This window comes from Oculina patagonica, chromosome 13, assembly GCF_052425735.1.
Source record: "Oculina patagonica isolate OP01 chromosome 13, crgOcupat, whole genome shotgun sequence".
In the NCBI taxonomy this organism is placed as follows: domain Eukaryota; kingdom Metazoa; phylum Cnidaria; class Anthozoa; order Scleractinia; family Oculinidae; genus Oculina; species Oculina patagonica.
This window is the reverse complement of record NC_135770.1, coordinates 2,986,848-3,008,533: the sequence shown is the minus strand read 5'-3', so window position 1 is coordinate 3,008,533 and position 21,686 is coordinate 2,986,848. Positions and strand designations below refer to the sequence as shown.

General features: G+C 39.8%; 1 protein-coding gene across 1 annotated transcript in view; it reads left to right on the top strand.

The window, feature by feature from the left end:
* Nucleotides 1-21,686, top strand: part of LOC144634178 (ral GTPase-activating protein subunit alpha-2-like) — a 36,104-nt gene that overhangs the window by 12,738 nt on the left and 1,680 nt on the right. Inside the window, exons 16-40 of the mRNA XM_078493070.1 lie at nucleotides 764-1,357; nucleotides 2,017-2,303; nucleotides 2,958-3,056; nucleotides 3,746-3,907; nucleotides 4,782-4,907; nucleotides 5,609-5,743; nucleotides 6,258-6,316; nucleotides 6,416-6,524; nucleotides 7,206-7,316; nucleotides 7,867-7,935; nucleotides 8,268-8,384; nucleotides 9,092-9,284; nucleotides 9,581-9,648; nucleotides 10,506-10,655; nucleotides 10,787-10,840; nucleotides 11,137-11,290; nucleotides 11,773-11,912; nucleotides 13,128-13,309; nucleotides 13,980-14,087; nucleotides 14,452-14,523; nucleotides 15,012-15,135; nucleotides 15,438-15,596; nucleotides 19,735-19,893; nucleotides 20,262-20,389; nucleotides 20,743-21,014. Coding sequence (XP_078349196.1) covers nucleotides 764-1,357; nucleotides 2,017-2,303; nucleotides 2,958-3,056; nucleotides 3,746-3,907; nucleotides 4,782-4,907; nucleotides 5,609-5,743; nucleotides 6,258-6,316; nucleotides 6,416-6,524; nucleotides 7,206-7,316; nucleotides 7,867-7,935; nucleotides 8,268-8,384; nucleotides 9,092-9,284; nucleotides 9,581-9,648; nucleotides 10,506-10,655; nucleotides 10,787-10,840; nucleotides 11,137-11,290; nucleotides 11,773-11,912; nucleotides 13,128-13,309; nucleotides 13,980-14,087; nucleotides 14,452-14,523; nucleotides 15,012-15,135; nucleotides 15,438-15,596; nucleotides 19,735-19,893; nucleotides 20,262-20,389; nucleotides 20,743-21,014 — 3,831 coding nt within the window. The remainder of the gene's footprint in view (nucleotides 1-763; nucleotides 1,358-2,016; nucleotides 2,304-2,957; nucleotides 3,057-3,745; nucleotides 3,908-4,781; nucleotides 4,908-5,608; nucleotides 5,744-6,257; nucleotides 6,317-6,415; nucleotides 6,525-7,205; nucleotides 7,317-7,866; nucleotides 7,936-8,267; nucleotides 8,385-9,091; nucleotides 9,285-9,580; nucleotides 9,649-10,505; nucleotides 10,656-10,786; nucleotides 10,841-11,136; nucleotides 11,291-11,772; nucleotides 11,913-13,127; nucleotides 13,310-13,979; nucleotides 14,088-14,451; nucleotides 14,524-15,011; nucleotides 15,136-15,437; nucleotides 15,597-19,734; nucleotides 19,894-20,261; nucleotides 20,390-20,742; nucleotides 21,015-21,686) is intronic.

The following is a 21,686-nucleotide window of genomic DNA, read 5'->3' as shown; positions in this document are numbered from 1 at the left end:
TTACTAACTGGGCTTTTCTCTTGGCCTGAAAGAAAGTGGATGCACTAGAGTCTTACAAATGTGCAAGGCAGTGAGGCGTGCAAGGCATGCTAGGCGAGGCAGTGTGGCATGCAAGGCAGAAATCCCTACTCCAAATAATAAGGCTAACCTTAAGCTACCTAAGCGCTAACAATTGGCAAACTAGAGTGCTATTTAGGCTAACCAGAATGGATTGCATTCCTCCCTTCCTTACACTTCAACCCTCCAAGTTAAGACCATTTTAGTCGCCATGGCGACTAAAATTTTGGAGCTGGCGACTAAATTTGAACCAAGGTCGCCAGCCTGGCGACTAAAATTGAGAGGAATGATTGAAAGCATCAGCTTAATTTGGTGACAAAAATTTTTCACTGGCGACCAAAACTTGAGTAGTTGGTGGCCAAATGGCCACTAAGGAAAAAAGTAAACTTGGAGGGTTGCACTTTGTGATGACCCATGCACTAACAAGATGGTCATTTTAAAAACTGTTCTTGTATAATTATGGTCAAGAACTTCAGAGACATCATTAGTTGCCAACAGCCAGCTGCAGTGATGATGACCAGCAACTCAGCAAAGTTTCAAAATGAGCAAACAAGTGTGGTAAATATAGTTATTTAGAAAAGCCAAACATACACGTATTTGTAATTTTATGGACTTTGGCTAGGTGTACATTATGAAAAACAATTCAATACCTTTTGCTTGCTAAACTCCTTGCAAATCTAACAGAACATGATGCTGGTTTTTGCAGGTTCAGTAACAGCCAAAGAAACTGAAGCTGCTGGTCAGGTTCAGCCTTCAAAAAATGCAGTGCGTAAAGTAAGCAAAGAAAGCACTACTGAAGAACACAAAGTGGCGTTCTCTTTGGCAAGTGATACAGATAGTTTGGAAAGTCTTGAGATGCACTCAAAAGCTGAGCATGATACAGAGGCACATGCTAACGAGGAATCCGACAAACCAGTCGATGCAACAGACATAGGAATATTTTCACAACGGTTGAACCGCTTAAGTAGTAGTGACAGTTATCTGTCTAGTCAAGACAACGTGAAATCTATGGCATGGTATGGCAGCAGTCTTGACTTTGACGTCAGCGTGGGTACTAAATATACCGGCTCGGAATCGCCCAAGCTACTTGACAAAATCAATGAATCAAGCTTGGAGACAAAACTGGAGGACTTACATTTAGGTCAAGGGCCTCACAGATCTATGAACAGAACTTCGACCCCATCCCATGAAGTGAGGTTGGGTCAAGGAGAGGAAGGCGACATGGAACCTTTGTCGCCAGTCAAAGAGGAGTTTAATCATGATACGGGGAGCCGGTCCTCCCCAGAATCATCTGGAGGAGGTTTGCATATTAATTTTATGGAATTGTACCTTAAAAAAATCAACCTAGACTTTTATAGCTCAAAAAAGGGAAGCCTTGAGCCAACTGGCCCATACCTCCAGGGTTTTATTCCGGTTTCGATAGCGTTAAGCAGCTAGGTATCTTGCTACTCCCCCTGGATGGGATGCTAGTCCATTGCAAGGTGTACACCCCCCAGCATTATTTTTTTGGTACCCATTAATACACTTGGGTGAAGAAAGAGGCACTATGAGAGAAAGGTGTCTTCTCGAAGAACACAACACAAAACTCGCCGGGGCTCGACCCTGGACCATTAGTTGGGAGTCCGGAGTTGTATGGAGAGTGCTTGCTTACTGCGAGCCATGAACTTGGTTAAATCTGCTCAAAATAATGGGTTATTAACTAAACTCAACTTGGTCATTGAAAGATGTCTAGAGCGCAAGTTATTGTAAAGTGCACATTTTGAAATAAGGGCTGCTTATTAGAATGGGGGGGGGGGTGCTCATTGGAATGGCAGTGCTTTTAAAATAGTTCCGAAAATACCTTCAACTGGGGTACTTTATTGAGGAAAGGTGTGTGGGCGTTTTTTGGAACAAGGACACTAAATAACAATATTACAGTATTCTGTTTGCATTAAACAGCATGCTTTGTTGCTGTTTTAGAAACTCCCGACGACCTGGCACCAGGTTCAAGAAGCCCTTCCCCTGAGCCCCACTTAGAAGAGACCCATGAAGAGCCTTTTGATGAAGACTTTGGTGAGGAGGATCCACATGAAGAAGACACCAGTGTAGTGGCTGGAGGTTATAGGGAAGGCTGGGGCCCTGTGGCGGCAGTTGTCTTGTGGCGCAGAATGCTGGGAATTCTGGGCAATGTGAATAAGATCAAAGACCCTGTCATTCATGCTAAAGTGTTGGAGTGTCTTACATCAGTCTGGAACATGCTGGCAAAGGTAGTTTGTATTTCTTGTTATCAAACTTATAATAATTATTCATAATAGAAAAAAAAAACAAAGGAAATAAGTGTTTAGCAAGTATCTGTTTTAATCAGATGTAATAGAATATGTCCTTACTTATGGTGTAAAAAAGTAACCTGAAAGTTTTACTTCAATTTTCTCATTCAGAAAAGGCCCTATTGCATAAATTTCTAATGACTGCCTTTCACACGAGGCACTTTATTTTTCATGAATTTAAGGTGGCTCCAAAAACCTTCATTAAAAAGATAAAAAATAAGAAACATTTGCTACCGTAAGTAACTTTATAGTTGTTAGCCTTAAAAGGTCAAAAGTAGGGTACAGTTGACCTCCTTTGATGTTGCCATGGCAACTAATGTCATTTTGTTTGTTGGTAAAATCGATAGAGATTTATATAGGAACTCAGGGATGTCGCTAAGGGCCGGCTGCCAGCTAATTTCACCAGCTGATTTCAAGAGAACTTAAATCTGGCTGAAATTTCACTAAAAACAAAGACTTAGGTAAACCATTGGAGCTGCCAAGGCCAGAAAAGCCAGCTGGGCCTGTTAATGAGCAGGCTTAGTGTTTTACTTAGCTACGTTCCTGTGAACTATTAAAAACGTTATTTGTCAAATTATTTACATTGTACTCTAGATCCGATTAAATCAAGGCATCTCGCTGGATAACAAGTCGACTCCACCCATCCCTGTGTTGCTTCCCCCTCTGCAGCATATGGCCACATGGGTGTTTGAGGTGTGTATAATAAATAGTCACTACTTAGTTGTGAGTTGTTTAGCATTTGCAAAAAATAAAGTTGCCAATTGTGAATAGCCTGCGTCGCAGGCGGACTCTAACCAAGGGTTTAGTTTCGTCTGCGGCGCAGGCTAATTCTGAACAACATGCAACTTTAGAAAGAAGTTGTTAGTTTTCCCTATATGCCATAACACAAAGGTTTGCTCTTTAAGTTAATATAATTCTGTTTCTAGTTTATACCACACAAAAGCTGCATTATTGTTCCTAGCCTGTTCCAGGCTCTTGGTAGTTGGGGAGAGGGAAAAACATGGGCGAGCGAAAAATAAACGAGGGGGCTCAACTTTGTCCTCCTCATTTTTTCCCCTCTCTCCCGTGTTTATCGCTCCTCCTCAACTACTTAGAGCCTGGAACAGGCTATATTCTTCCTAAACTTTCCATTTAAAATTACTCTATTTATTTGATGAAGCGGCCTGGCCTCTTATTAAATTTTTGGAGAGTGGACACTTATTCAAAACTGGGCACTTTTCCTACCTTCAGGGTGTACGATTAATCAAATAAATTATTATGGTAATTGCACGTTTTTGCAAAATTGGAAATTGGTACTAGGTGCTAAAATGGTTATATCTTGAGAAATAATTAAGCCTACATGTGCATGTAACTTTTCATAATATACAGACATTTTTTTTCAGGCTGCTTCCCTGTCCATTAATAATGAATTTAAAAGTGGTCGTCTGCTTGCCTACAAACTGATGTGTGATATGACAGTTTGCCGTCAAGACCTGCCACTCACACAGGAGTACTTGACACACTTCTACCGTTTGATGCATATTGGTCTTACAGGAACTGACCAGGTACATTTACTCTGGAAAAAGCTGACATGAACTATTCACACTCCCTATTTTTCTGTGTGTTTGTCGTGATCAATTCTTGAGTTCGACTTTCCGCCATCTTAGTTTTTCATTCCTGCTCGCAACCTCGGGGGAGAGAGCAAATAATAATAATAATAATAATAAACTTTATTTCCATGTCTAAAAATGTTTAGCTGAAGGGAAAAGTCCCCTCTACTAATTGTGGACACCTGACTAAGAAAAAAAAACGTAAAAACAACTTAAACCTATCATAATACAACTATTACAATTAATAATTTAAAGTTAAAATAAGTTAAAAAAGAACTATTTACATAATAAAAACGGGTAAAAAAGTAAATCTATTTATGTGATAAAAAAGACTATATACAGGCTAGTATTAATAGTCACAGAGGCGGCAATTGCATCGTTCATTTTTTAAAAAGTTATTGAAGTCACGTTTCCGAATGGTTTTCTTAAATGTCTTAAGTGACTGGCAATTTCTTTCTTCCGTCGTCAGGTGGCCCCAGAGCTTCGGCCCCAGATATCTAATAGAATGCTTTCCGTACGTAACTGTAGAGAAGCGGGGCATCGAAAAGTCTGATTGCCTCAGCTGGTAGGACGACTGATGGGGCTTAAATAGCTGACGGATTAAAAATCCCCATTAAAGCTTCATTGTTTTTTCTCGGCTACTTTTGTTTCTACATAAGTTTCTTTACCTAACTGTCATCTCCTTTTACCTTGAGCTGGACCATTTTGCTAATTATTTTTTCTGTGCCCCCTGAACATCAGAATCGTAGGGGAAAATAGTTGTAAAGTACATCTGTTGTCAGTGTGGCATCCACTAAGTGTTCCACATTTTTTACCTTCTGTTTTCCAGGATATTACAAGTGCCATTGTCAGTAGCTGTGCACATTTCTTCTCTGTGATGCTACCAAGTTCGAGTCTTTTGATTCTTGACTTCATTCAGGCAACTAATGGAGTTGTCATCAGTCAAAACATGGAGGTAAACAGTAATTGGCCTTGAACTTTTTTTTTAAATGCACACTGCGGTTTGTAGCATCAGGAGGCGTGCTGGCCTCAAGTAACTTCCACATTTAAACCCTGGCTGGGTTTATAAGACACTTTATCACAGTGCCTCTTTTTACTCAGGAGTAAAGTGGGAGGCGCAGTGGCTCAATGGTTACCACGCTGGACTCCTGATCGAGCGGTCAGGGTTCGAGCCCTGGCCGGGGTCATTGTGTTATGTTCTTGGGCAAGACACTTTCAACTCTCATAGTGCTTTTCTTCACCCTGGTGTATAAATGGGTACCGGCGAATTTACTGCTGGGGGTAACCCTGCAATAGACCAGCATCACATCTAGGGGGGAGCAGAAATACCTTTAGTCACTTCATGCTATGGAATCCGGGATAAGCTTCAACCTGATGGGCCAATAGGCTCGAATGCAGACTTAACCTATACCTACTTATAAATGGATACTGGCGAACTGTTGTGGCAGCCTGACAAAATGCATTGGGGTGGGAAAGGAAGATTAACAGTTGTTTGATATTAACCATTAAAGGGAGGAAGCTCCGTGAAGTGTGGGTCTCTTAAGCCCAAGTGCAGACTTTGTTGCATCAAGTGTCTTCAGGTCAGAAGGAACCTGTAAATAGTAGATTAGCGAGGAGATTAAATTTACACTGACAAACTAACTTTCACCTTGACAGCTTCCAAGAGAAGAGGCTGTGACACTGATTGGATCATTGCTGTGTTTTCCAAACAATGTTGCTAACATGCCTCTTCACCAACCTGGACATCAGACTAATGAGTATCAACACAAGAGCACTGGGAAAGACATCAAGGTTTGTAATTAGTTATTACTGAGGCACATTGCTGCCGTTTAAGTCTCACAGTACACTAAACAAAGATTTGTGCGACTTGTTATAGTTTTCTTGCAGCAACGTTGCAGCGCAAGCTGCACAAAACGTTGCTTAGTATAACTAAGGCAAGGCGCAAGTTTGTTGCAGCGTTTCTGCATTCATTACAAAGAATAAAACCTGATTCTTCTCCGGGCAATGCTTACTGTAACAGAACTGTCGCAAGACGTTCATTTCAAGGTGTAGTCTGTTTCAGGCTCTTGGCAGTTGGGGACGGGCGAAAAATGCAGGCAAAGAAGGGTAAAACGAGGGAGACTGGTCCCCCTTTGTTGTTTTCGCTCGCCCCCAACTAGCGAGAGCCTGGAACAGACTATTCAGGTGCATTTCACTAAGCAGAGGCAGCTTGACAGGCAGCTAGTGTTGCAGCAAAATTGCAAGACAAATCCCAAAAATGCTTATTAAAGGATAAACTGATTTGATTTCTTTTTCTTCACTGTAGGATAAACTCATTGGTTCACTATTACGAGCATCAAAGTTAGACCCCTCGTGTTCTGCAAGGTTGGTATCATAATTCTATCTCCAGATAAAACTTGTTTCTAAACCGCTGTTGTATTTTTTCCATTAACACAGAGGCTTTAAAATGTTTTTTTTTTTCAGGTGTATAGCACTTAACGCTCTTGGTGTATTCATTGTGGAGGAGCTCATTCACTGTCAAGGACACCCCAAAGTGCATGACTGCATTTGTGTCCTTTTAGCCTCAATCACTGTAAGTACTGATGCCTTTTGTCAATCCATGTGACAAAAATGTGCTTGCTTGTCTAGATTACGTGAATGAATGAATGAAATCTTTCTTTTACCACGGTTAAAATAAAACAGTAATGTACAATTGCAGGAGGAGGGAAGTGAAGATTGCATGTTGCCGCAGTGTGTAATTAAAAAAAAACAAATGGACTCTAAACTCTTGTAGAAATTTTGTTTAGCTCCTCAGTTACTCCGTAGACTCTGCACAATCGTTGCTTATTTTATACATCGTCGAATGTGAGGGGAGAAAACCTACCAATAAAAAATGGCTGCTTGTCCCCGTTTGTTTTTTATTTGCTGTCATTTCCTTGCTTGTCGTTTTTTTGTTTGTTTGTTGTTGTTTTTTTTGCTGCTGACGCGATGACCATGAAGACAAGTATAAAACTGCTGTTAGAAGAAAAAGGTTCCGACTGACCCTTTATATTTTACAATCAAACCCGACTTTACAGTATACGGATCCGACACTGTCGGAACCACATAGAGTGTCTGTGTTAATAGCTTACAAGTCTGTATGAAAAAGATTTTCGTAAGCGGGATTCAGTGGTACTAACGTGTGTATTCCCGATACAAAGTTGTTAATTTATAGGTTTGGTAGGATCTTGATTTTAGGCTAAAACAACTAAAGCAAGGTTTTTCTGGTTTGTAGTTTCATAACAGGTCCATTTGTCACGTGGCTTGTGAAGTGATTCACCTTCTATCTGAGTATTACAAGGAGCTCTGTGCTTTTGATAAGGACCTTCCTCTCAAGATTGTGGAGGTTTGTTACTGAAACTATCTTAATAAATAACATTCCGTGTAAATATTTGCAGTGATGTTAATCACTACATGTATTTAAAAATTCGAATATAACTTATTGTAGGAAATTAACGCTTCATGAATTAACGCGAATTTTAAAAAAAAATGCGTTAATTTAAGTCGCGTCGATTTTTGTTATCGTTAATTTCCGCGCTATTAATTAAGTGGAGCGCTAATTTCCATGACCTTTATTTCCATTATTTCGTTACGCAGCGCGTAGTGTTATAATAAACTTGTTCCTGTTTTCTCAACAAGTTTTTTTCTTTGTGTTCGTCGAGATAATTTTCTTTATTTTGAAATGTTACCCCCCATGTCCTTTATTGGGAAGTAATTTTTGAAATACCTTTTTTAACACAAGCGTTAATTTCCTATAATATGGTAAGCACGAAATTTCAATGAGGTGATAGTTGATGAGGTCGCGGGCCGAAACCATTAACAAATTTCAAAAACATTATCATGAGGCACGGAGAATTCTTGTTTCAGATCAACCTTTCTTTGTTGTGACTCCACAGGTTCTTTGTCATGCCATTGTAAATCTGCTACCTGGAGGAGAATCATCTCACATTCAAGAACAACATAAGGTAAGAACAAATTTATTGAAATGATAATAAGATGTAAGACCCAGTAAGCACAGGTTATATGACCTTGCTTCTGCACGAGTCTCTTGTAGCTCAGTGCCCAACTGGAAGGTCATATGTTTCGACTCCTGTCGAAATTCTAGTAGAATTCTAGTAGTATTCGAGTCACTGAATGTTTAATGTTTTTGCGTTGTGCTTCTACGTACAATTAATATTAACAGGAATTATGTTATATCTTAAGGTACGGTGACAACAACTTCCTTGCTCTTCGTATTTTTTTTTTTTTTCAGTTTCGTTACTTCAATCTCTCGTTTCTTTGTCTTTGCTCTTTTCAGGTTTTAGCCCCAGTTCTAATGTGCTTGCTGGATTGGCTCATGGTGATACCAGTTTCAAAACTGATGTCAAAGACAAACGAGGATGAGAATGTCAGCATACTCTCAAGAGTGTTCCAGGTTTGTTTCTCTCAAGAGTGTTCCAGGTTTGTTTCTCTCAAGAGTGTTCCAGGTTTGTTTCAGAGCCCGAGAAAACACAAGACAGACGACATCGGCGCTAAATTCTTCCCCAGCTCAGGAGCGACGTAAAACAATTTTAGACTGATGACGTAGCTCTACTGAGATCCGTGCAGTGTCCCTGATTAGTTGTTGTTTGCGCGGGAAAATTGAAAAACGAGCAACAACCAATCAGAGACTCGTTTAGTGTCTCTGATTGGTTGTTATTTGCGCGGGAAAATTCCAAAACGAGCAACGACCAATCAGACACTACACGGATCTTTGCAGAGCTACGTAATTAGTTAAGGTCAAATCTCTGAAAACATTCAAGCGGGGGAAAAATTGATTGCTTGAAAGAGGGACAGTTCTTTTCTAGGCTACTTACTTAGTTAGTCCCTTAGCTTGAAGGAGGAGCATAGGCATGCATCAAAAGTCATTGATGCTGAGCTAATGTATCAATCTTTTGCCAATCCGACCCATTTTGGCGTGCTGATCGTTTCCAGCTAAATTTCGGGCGGCCCCATTTCATCTTACCCAGCGGATTCCAAGATAGCGCTTGTCTTGTCACACAGTTCAGGTGTTTTCTGATCGTTTGCCCAATCCACCTCCACTTTTCTAGGTTAGCCAGTGAGTAATCTATTATTGTATTTCTCTTTTTTTTTTACTTGAAGGTGTTAAAAATGGCCGCGTCAAACAAGGGACCAAAGAAAAGAACCAAACAGCTGAACATATCGACCATTATCAGTGGTGACGGTCGGCCTATCAGATTAGCTCGGGTGCAAGAGGGTGACAGAATGTCTACCACTGTACCGGGCAGTCCAGTTGACACTCAGCCAGACAGTGGAGACGATGGAAATATAGATGGTGTGTAGCAAAAAAAAACACAAAAAGTACCATAATCCTTCGGATCGGTGCTTATTACTTCCAATTGCTTGTATCATGTAGTGGCTTAGAGTATAACAACTCCCTCTAGAAGGATAGGACCCCTGCCCCCTAGCACCACCCTTCTCTCCTCCTGCTACCTGTAAACTGCTGTATTGCAAGAAACTTTTGACTACAATGTGAGTTTATGTGCAAAAGAGAAATTTGAAGGCAGTCCGACAGCAGTGAACAATACTTTTAAATGAAAACAATTTTTTTTTTGTCAATCTTATTCGTAGAACCATGTGGTCAAGATACATTTGACTTTCCTCCAAAGTCGGATTCTGTGGAGCTAACAGCGAGAGCAGTAAGTGACATTTTTTTTTTCAGTTAACCTTTTACCCCGTGGCCTAGAGAACACCGTATTCTTGGTTGTTTCAAGCTTCAGGTCTTGGTAAGCAACTCTACAAGTAAAAAAATATTTGTATGTTCACAAGGCGTAATCAGTTCATTATTTACGTCTATGAACAAACGAATACATTTTCTAAAGAAAAACAGTTTTTGTGCTACTCTGCAGACCTGTGTAACACTTTGCGTGATAGTCAACTTAGAGTTGATAAAGGTCTTTTACTCTGGCGAAAGACTAGCGTTTGAAACGTCAGTTTTACAAATTTGCCACGGCGGTGAATTTACTATTATATCAAATTCATAACTAAGCATTATTTTGCGTTCGCTTTCGTCATAATTCAGTGCGCGCTGCCACGTCGCCTTCAGCACAGGGTTCGTACGGGTCCTGGAAAACCTGGAAAGTCCTTGAATTTTATTGTGGTACTTTCCAGGACTGGAAAGTCCTGAAAAAACTACCGGTTCTGGATAGTTCTGGAAATCAGTTAAACTCAAGTAACAACTGAATCCTCAGACTAACATTATAAAAATGTACAGAAGTAAGGGGAAATAATATCGAGACCTTGGAAGTGAAAGGGTTAATGTGAATTTTAGAGTCATGGAAAAATTAACTGAGTCCTTGAAAAGTCCTGGAAAAGTTCTGCAAAATTGTTTGAAAAAGGGTACGCACTAAGCTACTAAGGGGCAGAACGTCCAAACGGAGTTAAACAACATAGGAAGACTACAGCATAACTACATTAATACGTTATTCTTCTGTCTGTGTTATTACTACTTGTTCGTCGCACACTGTATAATTGTTTCTGTTGTTGTTTTGTTAAGGTATTGATGCATATGGTGAATCACATGGGTCACTATCCACTCGGTGCTGGCCCGTCCAGAGTGGACAGTTTAATCAGCGAACATGAAGATAACCCAAACGCGGAAGCTGACGAGCTGTCGTCCAATATCTTTAATGCTCCTAATGTACAGGTTGGTTTGTAAGGTTTAAAAGTGCCGCCGATTTAAATGCTGTCGATGCTTTGGTTTTCTAACGTACATTTCCCATGGAGTAGGGTGTTATTTTTAATTTCCTTTTTCTCCCTTTCCATTTATTGTTTCAGTTTTTCGTGCTGAATGACAGTGTATTAATATCACTGGTGGAATTGCCCCTTGAGGTAAGATTTCAGTTCCGATGATTATTTCTATCGTTGATAATTCATCAATATGCAATTTTTCAGGTATTATTAGAAAGTATCTTGAGCGCGCGAATAGAGATGTCTATGTGTTTAGGGAGTTTGAATATTTTAACTTTCACGAACCCCGCGTCAAGGGAAATTTCATTAAGCAATTAGGTTTCCTGAACAGATATACTATGTGGTGAAGTAATAGCTACTCTTAAGAATTTTAGAAAATGCCACACTGAATATTTTCTCAGACGAGTTTTTAAGCGATGTGTTTGTTGATTTTTTAGAACTTGCCTGACTCAGTGGCGAACCAAGTTCCCGCAAGTACAGCAGCCACGCAAGTTCGCGTGATCACGCGTGACATGACGGGAAAAAACGTTTGGGACTACACTTTATTACATGGGCCTTACTCGACGGAAGAGGAAGATTACCAGGATAGTGGTATGTTACTGCATTTTTTTTTAAATAGGAGAAATCGATCGATCGCTTGTTTGTTTGTCTCACTTCGTTTCGTTCGTTCGTTCGTTCGTTCGTTCGTTCGTTCGTTCGTTCGTTCGTTCGTTCGTTCGTTCGTTCGTTCGTTCGTTCGTTCGTTCGTTCGTTCGTTCGTTCGTTCGCTCGCTCGTTCGTTCGTTCATTCGCTCGTTCGTTCGTTTCGTTTCGTGTGTTCGTTCCTAGACTTTGAAGCGAACGATCGCTTGCTGGGCGCACTCTTTCCGGCATGCGTTCGTTCGTTCGTTTTGTTCCGTTTGTTTATTTCGTTGCGTTCGTTCGTTCGTTCATACGTTCGTTCGTTCTTTATGTTCCGTTCGTTTATTTCGTTGCGTTCGTTCTTTCCTATACTTTGGAGATTTGTTGCATATTAACATAGTATGACTGTATTTTTCATGTACATCTGACCAGTTTAATATTTTTGCCCAAAGGAACAACGCCCGACTTAACAGAGGATATTCCTGTCCAAGAACAAAATCGAAGCCGTGGAGGATCCAACAAATCGTCATCACACCCGCTTGTTCGATACAAGAAGACTTCAACACCGGTAGCTGAGGATAGACTTGATGATGTAAGTTCTCTATTCTGATGTTTCTAAAATATCTATGATGACAAAGTTCCCTTAAGACAAAGGCGTTAATCAGACATTGACACAAGCTGCGCGGGAAAGAAATTCCAAGTTCTCCCAACTGGAGTTCACATCTAACCTTCCTTATTCTCACTTAATTTCGCGAGTACTAAATTTCGCGATTTTCGTGATTTGAAAAAATCGCGAAATTTATTCTAACATGTCTGAGCTTCATGCTTAGGAGTTTTTTGTTTAATTTTGTCCATTAGTTATCTCCCACTCTATCAGTCGCACTGTTCGAACTGTTCTCTGCCGCCAAGTTCCTCAAAATCTCGCTCTTGCAGTCGTAGATGAACCTATTAGGGATTTAGACTGTTGAATACCTTATGTTTTGTTCTGTGTATATTGTTTTGTTTGCTGTTTTTACGATGACTTTCATATTAATAATGTTGTTACAGTTTCGAGGTCAAAGCTTCATACTGAGGAATAGATAAAAATCGCGAAATTTAATACACTCCAATTGTACCTTCCTCTCAAAATCGCAAAATGAAGGTAGTTATATGGCCTAGCTACCGCGGATCTCTTGTTGCTCAGTGGTACAGCGTCCGACTGGTGTGCGGGAAGGTCATAGGTCGACTCCTCGATTTTTTTCCGAGTAGGTTGTGTCAGTGCCTGAACAATATCTTTCTCATTGTCTTTCTCCAAGCTTAAAACAAACCATCCTTTATTTCCATACATATCTCACTCTTAGACAATACTATTACTAGCTGTACGCGGGATGTTTGGCGCATTTGAACCTAACTTGCCACGCAGGCGTATTTTAGCGAGCGAACGCATTTTGATCGGGCGAGCGCCATCTTGGATTCGTACTCTGCAGAGGATTGGTGAGAGAAGAAAACGCGTCCGAGGGAGTAGGAGTAAGGCTAAATTTACAGTACACCCCCCCCCCCCCCTTTCGCGCTTTTCCTCGCTTCCAAACCTCTCTCTGCCCTCATCCAGCATGGTGGCGAATCTTCTCGATCACTAGCTCTCGCGAGCCCACGGAAAACGCCTGAACCTAGTTATATGGCCTAGTTTCCACGAGTCCCCTGTAGCTCAGTGGTAGAGTAAGCGAACAGTCTGCACTGCGGAAGGTCACAGATTTGACTCTTGAAAGAACTCGGAAATGTTTTTCCGAGCCGCTTGTTTTTACTGATTTGAATATTTTTATACTCTCAGCTCCTGTGTAGCATTGGAGCTTCCAGCCAAGAGTGTTTGCTGTACCCAGACCACTCTCTGAATGAGCCTGGTCCCTCCCCTGAGAGTGTGCTAAGTGACATGGAGTATGACGTCATAGACTCTGTCCTTGAGCAGAACACCAGCGAGAATAGACGAGTGGAAAACGATGAAAATGATTCCAGGTTTGATTTATAATGCTATTAAATACAGTAAAAACCCACGAGTAAGAACCTGCATTTTCCCACGTTAGCCTAAACAGGCTCTTACAGAAATGGTAATAGCACAAATTTAGGCTATTTAGGTTTTTAATAGGTTCTTATTTTCTGAACAAAAATCCACATTGTTTTTAATGGAATTTTTAGTGGTATTCATCCTTTTCTTTTTATTTATAGTTTTGTGATTGTATCAAAAATATTTTATGATTTTTAACACTGGCATTTACATTGCAACTGGAGTGATAAGGCTCCTAGGTGTCTCCAAATAGAATCCAGAATGTCGACTTTTCTTATTTCCCTAAGAGTAAGAATTTGTAATCGGTTTTAAAAAATAAGAACCTATTTCCAAATATTAAACTAAAAAGGGTTCTTATAAAAAGCGTTAAGGGGTCTGACTGGCAAATTTTAGCCTAACAGGTTCTTAATAATTAGGTTCTTACTCACGGGTTTTTACTGTACTGGTTTAGTGCGTAAAAAAAATCGTAATTGTAAGGATCTAGACAATCATGAGATGCTATTTGTTTCCCAATTTGTAGAATCCAGTACAATTCACACTTTTTACATAGTAATAAAAAATTTTGAGGTTTGCTGCAGTTTTTTTGTCACGTTAATGCTGTATTCTGAACTTCTTCTCCAGTCTCTCGTCGTTGGCATCCAGTCCTCCCCCATATGAAGTGCCTATGTCGCCATTCCAGTTGTGCCGGTTTGTAGTTAGTCAAACCGGTATGATGACCTCGGAGAAAAGGTGAGAGAAACTGCCACTGCGCTAAGACGTCAGCTGAAGTGGGAATAAGAATTATGTTTTCTTTTTATAATCAGTGACCCTAGGTAGTAATAAGATTCAAATTGTGTCCGATAATTTCCGAAATTCCTCCGAACAGATCCGAAAGGTTGTTGTGCTTCATCTGTTTCTACTGTGGGTTTTTTGTGAGCGCTGAAGTTTTCGGGTGTTGTTGTTGTAATGCAAGTGGGCCAAGAAGAACATCGTGAATGAAGTTGTCTTCGTGTTGAAGAAACTAGTTGTCTTGTTACTGCGGGTGCTATTGTCATAACACAGGGGATTTGAGCGCTGGTTAAGAGCTTTAACAACGATTGCTCTTTGTTCACAGATCTAAAATTGACCTGCTGAAAAAGACTGACCGTTTCTTGCGGGAGTTGAAGAACCTGGACAACAGACGGTGGTAAGTGAATATCTACAGCGTAATACAGCTGTTTTATATATAATGGCCGTGGTAAAATTGAAACCAGAGAAATCACTGAGCGTGTTATCAGGCTCAGCTCGCAAGCTGACTATCCGTGTTCAGCAGTCGACTCAAGACGGACTCAAAAGACGACTGGGGACGAGTCAGGCTCGCAAGCAATGGGGTAACCAATCAGAAATGAAAACACGTCAAGTTGAATGCGCGGGAAAACGTGTAACCGCGATTAGCGCGGGAAAATGTGTTACCGGTGAAAAGCGCGGAAAAATTGCAACCGATGAAAAGCGCGGGAAAGCATGTAGCCGGTGAAAAGCGCGGGAAAGCATGAGCCGGTGAAAAGCGCGGGAAAGCATGTAGCCGGTTAAACAGAAAAGTGGGAAAAACGCCAAAAGACAAATAATTTTACTGTGTGCTTTTATCGGGTGCGTAGAGTCACTTTAGTAAGTACGGTATGACTCTCTTTCTTCCAGTCGCGAGACTCACAAAATAGCCTTGGTGTACGTAGCACAGGGTCAAGAAGACAAGACTTCGATTATGTCCAACGGTGTGGGCAGTGAGGAATATGAACGCTTTGTGGCAGGTCTGGCGTGGGAGGTAAGAAAATATTGTAACAACTTTTGTGTAAAATAACCTTAAAATTCGAAGTAAACCTCACTGTTATAGTTAACTTAGTGAAAAAAACACCAAAGATGTAATGATAAACCAAAAAAAAATATTGCGAAAGAAAAATTGGCAGGGTTTAAGACGGATTACGAAGGAGGAACTTAAGCTTTTTTTTTTTCAGTTAGCGCATTCGTGACGTAGTTTCTTTAAGAACTTGTATAACCAATCAGAGCGCACGTAAGAATAAGCAGTTTTCACTAGCCAATCACATCATGCGTTTGTTCACTTTCCAGGTGGACTTGTCCAAGCACACGGGATTTCTGGGTGGACTGGAGAAGAATCTTTCAACTGGTACCACGGCGCCTTACTACTGTACTTCAACAACTGAAGTGATGTTTCACGTGTCTACCAGAATGCCTTTGGCTTCTGATAACACTGGATTTAACAGAAAGGTCAGCTTGAGTCTAGTATTTCTTTTAACCGTGTGGTACACTTTTGGCGAGTTAAATTTTGTGGATTGGCGATGTCTTGCGATATCAATTTTTTGCGATCGGTAAAGACTGATTTTTTGGGCAAGGAATTAGTTTTGCTATTTGCAACGAGTCGCGTCAATTGAAATTACAATGTGTTCGTAATATAACGTAGTAATATTTGCTTTTTAACCGGGCGGAGACTGGGCCGGCCCGGTTCATAAATCGCCCGGAATTTTGTCGTTGTCGTGTCGGTAAATCGTTCCAGACCAGCTCGGCCGCTTCCTTGGCCAGGATTCAAATCACGCACTTTTGATATTTATTCGGCAGGAGCTATTAAACCCGGCTATTAAATCACTCTTCTATTTTAAATTTTATCTAAAACCCTGAAATATATATTTTTGTGTTATTCAAGCGTTTGGATTTGCGAAACCGATGTTTGTTTTGACAGCTCCAAACCGCTACGTCAGTCACGCAATGTTTTTGCAGCAAGCTTTACGCATAACTGCTTAAAAAAACGGCTGGTAGCCAGAGCATTTTTGAGCCGGAATACTTTGAAGATACTTTCCATTTAATAGGACGAATTATGTCCATTTTCATCCGTGCACAATTGAGCTGGCAAAGTCGCGTATCAGAGACGATTGAATGTTTGCACAGCAAAATAATCTTATTTTGGATGTAAAAGCTTTACTTATACACTTCCCAAGACTTCAGTAAACAAAATGGTAATGTATAGTATTTCTACGAACTATGATGGTATTTGTGAAAGGATCCGTAAAGCCAGCAAGTAAAACAAATGGTCTGCAAAATGAAAATGAAATCTTGGCGCGGGTAATTAAGTAATTAAATTCTACCACGGCAAGCAAAATTTCACGGTTTTGAAATTTTCTAAATCTTTTTGTCTTTTAAAATGTTTCTTGACCCCATCTTGAATAAAAATTCATCTAAAACTTTTTTCATGTTTCTTTCATTTTTCACGTTTATATTTATAGTTGCCTTTTTAGGCTTTTCAAACGAACACGGCATCTATTTATAGATTGAGGCACTGTGTGATGTTTTTTTTTTAAAACATTGCGTGACTGATGTAAAAAAGCTTCGACCTGTCGAAACAATCACCGGTTTCGGACTCCAGTACTCGCTTGAGTCGAACGCTTGAATAAAAACACAAAAATATATCTTTCACGTTTAACAGAAATCGGGGTATTAGATAAAATTTTAATTGCTCCTGCTGAGTAAATATCAAAAGAGCGGGATTTGAATCCTGACCAAGTAAGCGGCCAAGTGAACTACTACGACAAAAAACGCAAATAACTATGTGTATTTTGTCAAGCGTTCAATTATTGTGCAATTATGTCAATTATTCAAGCGTTCGACTCAAGCGAGTACTGGAGTCCGAAACCGGTGATTGTTTCGACAGGTCGAAGCTATTTTACATCAGTCACGCAATGTTTTTGCAGCAAGCTCCTGCATTTAAAAACGGCTGGTAGCCAAAGCATTTTTGGGTCAGACTCTACTTTGAAGATGTTTTTCATTTAGCAAGAATTGTGTCCATTTTGTCCATTTCCATCCGGGTACAGTTGGGCCAACAAAGTCGTGTGTCACAGTCGAATTGAATGTTTACACAACAAAAGAACCTTATTTTGTTCTTGATGTAAAAACTTTACTTGCACACTTTTCAAGAATTAAGAAAACAAAATGGAAATGCAAAGTAATAATATAATAATTTCTTTAAACTAGAATGGAATTTAAATCGGTAAAGCGATCGTGTGAAATAATAGACGGAAAAAATGAAAACTTGCCCTTTGGCACGGATAATTAATTACATTTTAGCACGGTATGCTATTTTCACGGCTTTTTAAGGCTGGTTATCATATGATCGCCTCGATCGTCTCTGTCGCTTCTGTCGTTTGCAAAGTCTGAGGCGATTGGAGCAAGCAAACTTTTTGAAGCGACAGAAGCGACAGAGACGATCGGGGCGATCATATGAGAACCAGCCTTAAGGATTCAAAATTTTTAATGCAATTCAAATGTTTCTTCGCCTCATCTTGAATCTTTTTTTCACGTTTAGTTGGGATTTTTAACAGCATCTGTTATCTAATACGTGTGATCTAATTCATACCCTTTTTTAGTCTTTTTATTTTCTTTTGTAATTTTGTTTAGAAGTTTTTCTGTTATTCTTGATATTTGACTCGTTTTATTCGTTTTTTTTTATATTATTTATGTGACTCGTTTCATTTGAGCAGGAGCCAAATACTGTAATTCTCTGGTTACGCCGCTCTTTTTAGCGAGAAATATATAATATATATGGTCGGAGATCATTTGTACTGCCATTTAACTGGTTTGAGTTCATTTATTCAAGATTGCACACAAAACGTTTTCAATACCTAGGTTATTCAGTATTCAGAAAAAATAGAAATTTGAAAGCCTGAGCAGGAATTTTTACTTGCCTAATCAAGTAGTTAAACATTAACCGCCCGGTTTTAAGCTTTAAGCTTTAAGCGTCTTGTTGATACTTGTAATCAAAACACATGTTAAAAGCTGTAACGGTCAGTTTCTTGAAAAACACGTACACCACTTGATGAACATTTGGATGATATATACTTTTTTATTTCTTGTAAGAGATTGGTTTGAGTATTTGTTGTTGTTATTGTTGTTTCGCTTTTTAAATGGTTGCTCAAACCTAAAGGCACAAAAAAACACCCGCTGGATAAATTCTAATTATTAAATTCTCAACCTCGGATATTGCATTTCTAGCATTCTGATTGGTTCACTCAATCCCGGTTGTCAGCTCGTATACCTTAGTTTGACCTTATTTGGAAAATGATTGCGTTACTGTTGGCAAGCTAAAATTTTTCTGCGGGAGCGACAGTTCCATCAAAAACATGGTTTTGAACAGCGAATTTGGCGAGCTTTATGAACAAGAAATAATTAGCGGTGCCTACAAAAACCACAGAAATACCATAGTAAATTTAACTACGCAAAACAAAAGGATAGATGCGAAAAGTGTAATTAATAATACTTTTAAACTGAACGCACAACAAGAGCGAGTGAATAAAGTAGAAAAGCAGCAAATAATTTACGAAAGAACGGCAAACTGACACAGTTTCATTTAGTGTTCGTCATAAAACTAGGCTCAGCACTTCAGTAAAGTTTGTTACCTTTCAATCTTGGTTTTGTTCTTTCATTCTTCAATAAACCTGTTCCACTTTGAGCTCAATTTCGCTTCAAATAATATAGCAGTCTTGATGACAGCCGTGGAGCCGTAAAGAAGTACAATGTAAACACTTGCTTCGTTCGACTTGCACAAGACTTGTAGTTTCCAGAAAAGGTTTTGCTTCGGATATTCTCGTAAATCTTAACTGTTGTCACAATTTCCAGGATATTTAGACGACTTTAGAGGGGATTGTTTGAGGAAAATCTTCTGAAGAAAACTCTCTTGCTCGCTTTCCTCGTATGTTTCATTCAACTCAAGAAGTGAACACCGCGCCAGAAATTTTCGCGCCTCCTCATACTATCACTTCGTTTACATCAAAATGAAATGTCCAGTCGATTTGAACATGCTTGAGAAGAATTTAATAAAACAATTATTCCATTCGCCCTTGTTGGATTCGAGTCGTTATAGCCAACTCGGCGCTTCGCGCCTCGTTGGCTATTTACCACCTCGTATCCAACGCGGGCTTATGGAATAATTGTTAAATATAGCTCAATAGAGACTTTGCTTGTAAAGTGTACAATGTACACACTCCTCGTCATAAACTCCTGTGTTTGTTTCGCAAAAAAGCAAGTTCACTGTGCTTGCACGCACATGCCAGCAAAATAACTGAGTTCTAACTGCGTTCTTTTCTTAGGTTCGTCATATTGGTAATGACATGAAAGATATTAGTTTGGTTATTTGTTGTTGTTGTTTCGTTTTTTAATGGTTCCTCAGAGCTAAGGGCACAATGAACACCTGCCGGATAAATTCTAAATATAGCTCAATTCAGACTTTGCTTGTAAAGTGTACAAGGTGAACACTCCTTGTCATGAGCTCCTGTGTTTGTTTCACGACAAGACAAGATTATTGTGCTTGCACGCACATGTCAGCAAAATAAACTGAGTTCTAACTGCATTCTTTTCTTAGGTTCGTCATATTGGTAATGACGAGGTACACATTGTGTGGTCAGAGCATTATCGTGATTACAGACACGGGATCGTCAACACTGACTTTGCACATGTGATGATCGTCATTTATCCTTTAAAGAACCATTTGTTTAGAATACAAATCATCAAGAAACCCAAGGTAAGGAAACAAAAAAATATATTATAGTGAATGAGCATGGTTGCAGTTTTTTAATTAGCTTTTATAGGTTTTGAATGTATTTGCGATATAATTCGGACGCGCTACATCTTAAAGGATTCGAGATACAAATTCCTAAAGACATACGGGCCCGTAACCCTAATACTCCTAGCCACTAAATGCTACGGAAAGTCGGATGAAGTACCTGCTTTTGAAGCTACTAGGCTGCAAAAAAATGTTTTATTTATCTTCTCTCACGCGTTGTTTTTCCAATGCACTTTTCAGAACTCCAGAGAGTTTGTATTGGGCTTTTGTTACGTATAGTATAAATGAACATGTTATGATATTTTGTTCTGTTCTGTTTTTGCAAGGTGCCGATGTTTGGACCTTTGTTCGATGGTGCTTTAGTTGACAGGAAAGTTTTGCCATCCCTGGTCAGAGCTACTGCTATCAACGCCAGCCGAGCAAGCAGAGAACTTCTTCCTGTGTATGAGAGATAGTATCCTTTTCTTGCGTGAAATGAAGTTGTTCTGTTTGACGACTCGTGGTAAATAAATACTATTGCGGCTGGCCGCCGCCACTTACCGGTTCAAATCAAATGAGAAAACAAAAGAAACCTCTGGTACCAGGGCCACGGCTTTTTGTAACGCAGAAAAAATATGATTTTTAACTTTTTTGTCCCGTGTTAATCCCGTCCACACTAAAGTCCTTGTTATCCTTTTCGTATTTCAGTTTTTTTGAATCATCAATCAATAATTCCACAAACTACTGGAGAACAAATTCTTTCTCGTCACAATTTACACCCCACTCTTCACCCACCGTATTTTGTATGATTCCTTTACAAATTGCCAGCTACGAAGAACGCGCAGCGTGCATTGAGCGTATCGTCAAGAACCACAAAGAACCCACAACTTACGAGGACTTCGCCTCGCTAGTCTTCTGTCCTGTGCCGAAAGCCCCAGGAAGTGAGCCTCCCACTCCGGTGTTGTCAGCGGGGGTACGCCATCTAATGTTGCGTGCGCAGACGGCGCCCACTGCTAGTTTATCTGACAGTGAAAAGACGACCATACGTAATCGATCGAAGAGTGCCGTGACGTCACCAAGAATATTGAGCAATAAATTGGGTGAGCGTTTTTCTGTTCAAGTTGTTTATTTTCTGTCTCTCGTATGTTTCTTTTTTGCGTTGTTTGAAAGAGTATGGTAACATCACTTGAAGAAATTAGTTGTTGAATATTCTTTTGAATTTATGGTTTAACTACCTTTTGCTTCTTATACAAATTCCTTTTAAGCGATTAGTTGTAAATTTCTATCAATCTTAAGTCCCTTAATTGGATCTATAACAAAATTCTCGATTTTGATTGGCTCTCCGCGCTCGCCTATTCGTCGCGTAATTGCCACGCGATCACGTGGGTCTCCAATTACAAGTATCCCTAAAAAAAACATCAAATTGGATACTTGTATTTGGAACCTACGCCATCCGCGCGTCAGCCATGTGCACTTAGATTTTTTCTTTTTTGCTGTTTTCCTACTGTTTGTTAAACTGATCGAATATACCTTTGACTTTTTCATACAAAAAGCTTCTCAAAGATATACCGTAGGAAAACAATAACTTCAAAACAAAGAATAAAGTCACAGATTCTTACACCAAGGAAAACCCCAAATTACACAATTGTAACCTCTCTAATGAGTCAACACGTAGTCAGAATTTGGCGGCAAGACGGACGTAAACACGTTAGTCGAATCCGTCTATTGTCATTGTTCTTGTGGGCGAAGCCATGTTGCTTAAAAAGATCAAC